Raw genomic sequence first — 5,690 nt, 5'->3', positions numbered from 1 at the left:
AAAGAAGGAGAGTTTCGAGGGGTCCCCATCGAACTTTATGCCAAAGTCTTTGGCGGGTGTCCTGGTCTGGCTCCTGGCCCCCTCTGCGTCGTGCCTCGGGCTCTGCAGGAGCTGCTGCGGGTCGGGGTGTCTCCGGTTCTCTTGCGGCATTGGTGCCTCTCTCTGGGGCTCCTCGCAAGGTCGTCGTCCCGTCGCTCGGGGGGGAGGGCGGGGTGTTCTCCCTCGGTCGGGCTCCTGGATCCAGGCTCCGCCGTCGCCGTCGCCGCCCGCCGGGTCGTCCCTCCGCCTCTCAGCCTGGCGCATCTCCCGTCGTGGGGTGGGCTCCTGGGGCCGGACGCCGCCGCCGCCGAGGTTGTCCCGCCGTCTCACGTCCGGGCGCGCCTCCGCTCGTTGGGTGGCCTCCTGGGGTCGGGTCCCGCCGTGGTCGCCGCCGTCCGCTGGGTCTCCACCCCGTCTCGCCTCCCGGTGCGCCTCAGGTCGTCGGTTGGGCTCCTTGGGTCGGGTTCCGCCGTCACCGCCGCCCCGCTCGCCCTGCCTCCTTTCGACCGGGGGTGCCTCTGCGCCGCCTCCGTCGCGGAGTCCCTGTGCCGCCGTCAGCTGTTGGAGCATCTGCCGCACCGCCTGCATCCCTTCCTCCAACGCGTCGAGCCTCTCCGCCATCCCCGGCTTCCCGCCGAGGTTTTCGCCGCTCCGCTCGCCCTCGCCGTTGGCCGTGGTAGAGGACGGATCGTCCCTCGATCCCGCCGCGGTGCCAGGCGCGCCCTCGCCTTCGAGCGCCCAGGGTGGCGGTTCGTCTCGCGCTTCCTCCGGGGTTGCCTGTAGGCTTGGAGAGGGCCCCCTTGTCTCGCCCCCGGTGCCTCGCGGGCTCCGGGGCGCCGGGGTGGGTCCCTCCCCCGCTGCTTCCCCCCAGCTGGGTCCCATACTTACCGGGGCGTTGCATCGCCCGGACCTCAGCTGCATCCCGCCCTGCGAGAGCGGGGCTTCGTCGCCGGGCGCCGAAGGGTTGCGCCTCCTCGGTTCCTGGGTCTCCATGCCTGGCTGGGTCCCTCACAAACGTGTTGGATAGGTACCAGGTGGAAAAAAATTTTTTTGCGGTTCCCGTTTTTATGTCAGGGCCAGCCTCTCTTCGCAATAAGACACAGACTCACTTAATGGGTATTAAGGATTTCTGGTTTATTGGAATGATAGCTGACAGATCGAAAAACGGGAACGGGGTAGGTAGTGTGGGGGTGCCCCTTTTATACCCTCCTGTATTGCCCCGGGCTTTCCCACCCCTCAATGCCCCGATCCCTCTTGATGGGATCCTTGATGGCTGCGTGGGCGTTTTCCCCGGTGTCCTCTTTGTCTTCCTGCAACGGTTGAGTTCTCCGGGGCACCATGTGCTCCTTATCTTCACTCCTCTGACGTCTCACTTTTCAGGTGTTGATGGGATCATGGGTGTGGGTGTCTTTGGGTGCTTGTTTTAATCCCTGATTGGATTATCTTCTTCCCCCTTTTCCTTAATGATCATGATCCACGTTGTGAGGCTCTTTGTGCCTTGCAACGAGGTCATGACAATGACAAAGCTGTGGCAGTGGCTACATTTTGGCAGAGCAAAGTTTGATCTGGACACAAAATAAATACCTCTCGTGGTTTCTCGTATGGTTCCTCCAATCAGAACTAGAAAGCCACCAAACCTTTCCCCTTTATCCCAAGTGTCCAGACTAGCCCAACATTTGCCCCATGGAAAGACCACAACACTTGCAACAGGGTGAGTGACAAGTGCCATTGCAGGCAGCTCTCCTGAGCCCCCATCATCTCCTTCAGGGGGTGCCTAAATCAAGAAAGCTCTGCACAAGAAGACCTCAAGGTGGCTACACCTCCTTAGGCAGACATGTCCCTTGAACTGGCTGAACCTTAGAGTAAGGAGCACTTGACTCCGGTAAACCTCATCAAAGGGAAAAACTGGGAGCATCAAGAGGCTAGTAATGATGTTGGTGGAGAAACACACAGTTGTGAATGGCAAAACTCTGTCTTGGCCTGAGCCCCTTCCTTATCCCTGCACTCAAATATGCCCTCAAAGCTCAGTTTTAGAAACAATACAGGTATTACACAAGAGAGAGCCAGTTGGTGGTGTTGTTAAGGCACCAGGCTGGAAACGGGAGACCAGGAGTTCTAGTCCCGCCTTAGGCACAAAGCCAGCTGGGGGACCTTGAGCCAGTCCCTCCCTCTTGGCCTGGGAAGAAGCAAGCAATGGCCAACCACCTCAAAAAATGCTACCAAGAAAACTGCAAGGGCTTGCCCAGAAAGTTTCCAGGAGTCAAGACTGACTCGAAGGCACAATGTATGATAGAAGGCATGGCTCTGCATTTTTGCTTTTTCTGGAAGATGCATTCCATATCTTCCTCTGCACCCCAAAAGACAGCTTGTACGCTGCAGGAAATGCTAAGCTAGAGAGTTTCCCCACCCTCCCACCTTCGTTAGCCAGATGTAATTTACACTGAGATTTTTCTATTAATGTGCCACTGCTAGTTAGAGTCCCAAAACTACAAGCATATACTTAGCCTGGCTTCTTCCTTTCCAAGAGAAAAGTGTCTGTCCAGACAGGCCTGAAAATATTTGCTATATTCTGTATTTTGAATGCCATGGTCACCTGTGCCTATTATTTCAATAAAATGAAATAAAATCAGCACGTTCCTTCCATTTCAGGCAGTAGCTCAGCAGAAAAAAGACCGGAACAGGGATGAATGAGGGCTGTTAATGCAAACCATACTTTAGGCCTGGGGAGACACTGACCTTTGCTGAAAAAAACCGACCTTACAGTCAAGATGAATTCATTCTCTCAGAAAACTGTATTCTCATTCTGCCACTTATACCTTTGTTACCATTAAACTGCGTAACACAACCCAACATTTAGGGCAGATTAAATTTTTCAGTAACAAGGCACTCAAGATTCAGAGTCAATTCCAACCCTAAGAGTCTTCTGAATTGTCCACATAGCTATCTCGGCAGAAAATCTGCCAGTACCGTCTTCCCAAGAGATTTTCTGATTTTCTATTCTACTTTACTGCCCTGGAATTTTCTGGTGGTCTCCCATCCAAGTACTAATTGGGTTCAGTCCTACCTAGATCCCCTTTTTATCTCACATCTATTTTATAGAAAAAAATTGCCAGCAGAAACACATTGCATAACAGTTTTCATTTAATGATATTGGTTCAATTATTAGGCTATGAAAAGGGTCAGTAGAAACAGCCCCACCCATTTGTTTACACCTTTATTCAATGCTCTGCATTCAACACCTTGACATTACTCAATGTTCTCAATTCAATGTTCTCAATAATTCAATGTTCTCAATTGAATTATTCATCTTATCTAGATGTTCAAATGATCCCTTGCAGGATCTGTCTTCAGCTCACATAAGCCAGCTTCTTTAGACAGAGTGGGAGAACTGACTTAGTCTGTGGGAGAAACCAGATGGCAGGAATGCTTCAGGCAATCAATTTTGGACCTTAAAGGAAACTCACCCATGTGGCCACAGTCCTCAAAATCACAAATTGGACTATTTCTCAAGTTGTAAGGGAGTCAAGGATGTCACTTGAGGGAGAGTCCCTTTGCACCCATAACAGTCAGACATAAACCCTTTGCCTTCTTGGCTGGGAAAAGCTTGACAACACTTAGGTGTCCCCAGATTCCTATATTTCAGTTCCCAGACACCTCAGCTGCCAACCCATACTTGGATACCAGGACTTCAATGGTTTGAGTAAGTGCACTGGAAAAAGACAGAAGAAAAAATAATTAAGTAATAGGGTTGGGGGGAAAATTCTCACTGTAATATTCTGGAATGTAATAACAATTACAGTCAGTACAATAAGTTGGGTTTTTCCAATCCATATGGCACCTACAGAAAGGAGAAGCCTGTTTATGGCAATCACGTGCATAAGTGCATCTCTTCTGAATCCAACTCTTTTGGACCACGAAAGTGCTCCTGCTTCATAGGAAGCAAGCAGTGTAACTTACACAAGCTACTTAGTGGGTGGCTTACCAGCCTGGTCGAATAACCCTGAATTTTCCAGGGATGGAGAGGTCAACCACAGTCGAGCCTAAACGACACTCAGGACTAAGGGCATCCCCAGTTGGACCCCCATCAATGATCAGTGAAAGATGAGGCCAAAGCTCTTGGAATTCCTAAGGAAAAGGTACATAAGATATTAGCTCCTAGAACCTGCTTAGTACGCTTCACAGGGAATGTTGTGGAGAAAGTGGGTGGGCAACAGCTACAGAAAGGCCTAGAAGAGGGCAGGCAGGATCCAGGCCTGGGGAAAAGACTGAAACCGTATCAGGTGCTCTCTTGGTTGACCACCTATCCCAAATAGATTGTGCCCACCCAATCCCAAAACACAGAGAATGTCTGTTGAATGTTCCCGTTTATTGAGAGATGCAATGGGTGGGCTCCTCTCCTTCAGAATAGCTTGCCTCCTGGCCCCAAGCAAGGGTAGGTCCCAGTGTCCTGGTCTTCCAGAAGCTTGTAAAAATTCGGCTGTTTTGGAAGTCCTTTGGGATCCAAGTGTTGTAGAGCTCTCAGTGCCAAGAATATTGTATTAATTATTGCTGTATACTATATCTCTCTGTTCCCACACATGATAGTTGTTACTGCATAGGCAGAGGCTCTTGTTTTCATAGTCCACTTTGAACAGCCTTGACTGAAGCTTGCATGAACATGTGCAAGAAATCAATCAATCAATGAGCACGGAGGCACAGAGCAATGTTAGGTGCAGACCAGAAACACAAGATACAAGGCTTGCCTGTTCCCAACCTTGGATGAATTTCTCACAAGGAAGCACTCATTGCCCTCTCCCACTAGAGGGGTACACCTTGAGGCACGACATCCCACTGGTCCTGCCTTCCTGAAGCAGGCTCTGACGCCCGGGGCCCGAAAGCAGTTCTTACCGTCACGGTGAGGCTGCTCGCCCTGTCGCTGACGTTGGCGCTGGTTAAAGCCAGAGGAGCGCCACATGCCCTGGCCAGATCCCTGACGAACCGGTGGTTGGGGACACGGACGCCCACCAGCTGCAGGGGGGAGAGAGGCGCCGTTGCTGACAGGACGCTGCGCTTTGGGAGGCGCCCGGCCGGCCCAGCAGGGAGGGAACAGGCGAACCGGGCAGCGCCGCCCGCCCGCCGCTCACCGGCGTGAAGGGGTTCAGATCGGCGTTGAGGGCGTCCGAGCGCGGCAGGACCAGCGTCACGGGACCGGGCAGGAGATCCCACAGCAGCCCCTCGGGCACGGGGGCCCGGCAGTACCTGCGGGGCACAGCGGGTTCAGCGGCGGCGGCGCCCTCCCCCATCCCCGCCCCGCCCCGCCCCGCCCGGCCCGCGCACCTGTGCACCTGCTCGACGTCGGCCAGGCAGACGGCCAGCGGCTTGCCGGCGGGGCGCCCCTTCAGCCGGTACAGGGCTTCGACGGCCACAGAGCTCTGCGCCAGGCAGGCCACGCCGTAGACCGTGTCAGTGGGCACCGCCACCAGCCCGCCCTCGCGCAGCGCCGCCGCCGCCGCCGCCCTCGCCCGTGCCTCCTGCCCCGCACCGCCGGCCAGGCAGACGCGCCGCTCGGCGTCCGCGCAGGCAGGAAGCGGCCGCCGCCGCGCGCCCGGGACCGCCAGCATGGCTCGCAGCGCCCGCCGTCCCGCGCCGCCCGGCATCCGGAGCCCCTTCCG

General features: G+C 54.6%; 1 protein-coding gene across 1 annotated transcript; it reads right to left on the bottom strand.

The window, feature by feature from the left end:
- Positions 1-3,162: 3,162 nt before the first annotated feature.
- On the bottom strand, positions 3,163-5,690 carry YRDC (yrdC N6-threonylcarbamoyltransferase domain containing). The gene is made up of 5 exons (XM_063312168.1): positions 5,356-5,690; positions 5,163-5,277; positions 4,927-5,046; positions 4,022-4,164; positions 3,163-3,748 (listed from the first exon to the last, which is right to left on the bottom strand). Exons 1-5 carry the CDS (start codon positions 5,673-5,675, stop codon positions 3,679-3,681), a joined length of 768 nt encoding a protein of 255 aa, XP_063168238.1. The 5' UTR covers positions 5,676-5,690; the 3' UTR covers positions 3,163-3,678.

Source organism: Candoia aspera, chromosome 10 (genome assembly GCF_035149785.1).
Source record: "Candoia aspera isolate rCanAsp1 chromosome 10, rCanAsp1.hap2, whole genome shotgun sequence".
NCBI lineage: Eukaryota > Metazoa > Chordata > Lepidosauria > Squamata > Boidae > Candoia > Candoia aspera.
Note: the sequence above shows the minus strand (reverse complement) of the source record. Positions and strands in the feature narration are given on the sequence as shown.

Excerpts from the sequence above, each read along its gene's own strand:
- YRDC (XM_063312168.1), bottom strand. The coding sequence starts at position 5,675 with ATGCCGGGCGGCGCGGGACGGCGGGCGCTGCGAGCCATGCTGGCGGTC. Across the intron at positions 5,278-5,355 it reads GACGTCGAGCAGGTGCACAG|GTACTGCCGGGCCCCCGTGC; the intron begins GTGCGCGGGCCG and ends TGTGCCCCGCAG. Across the intron at positions 4,165-4,926 it reads CGAGCAGCCTCACCGTGACG|GAATTCCAAGAGCTTTGGCC; the intron begins GTAAGAACTGCT and ends CCTTTTCCTTAG.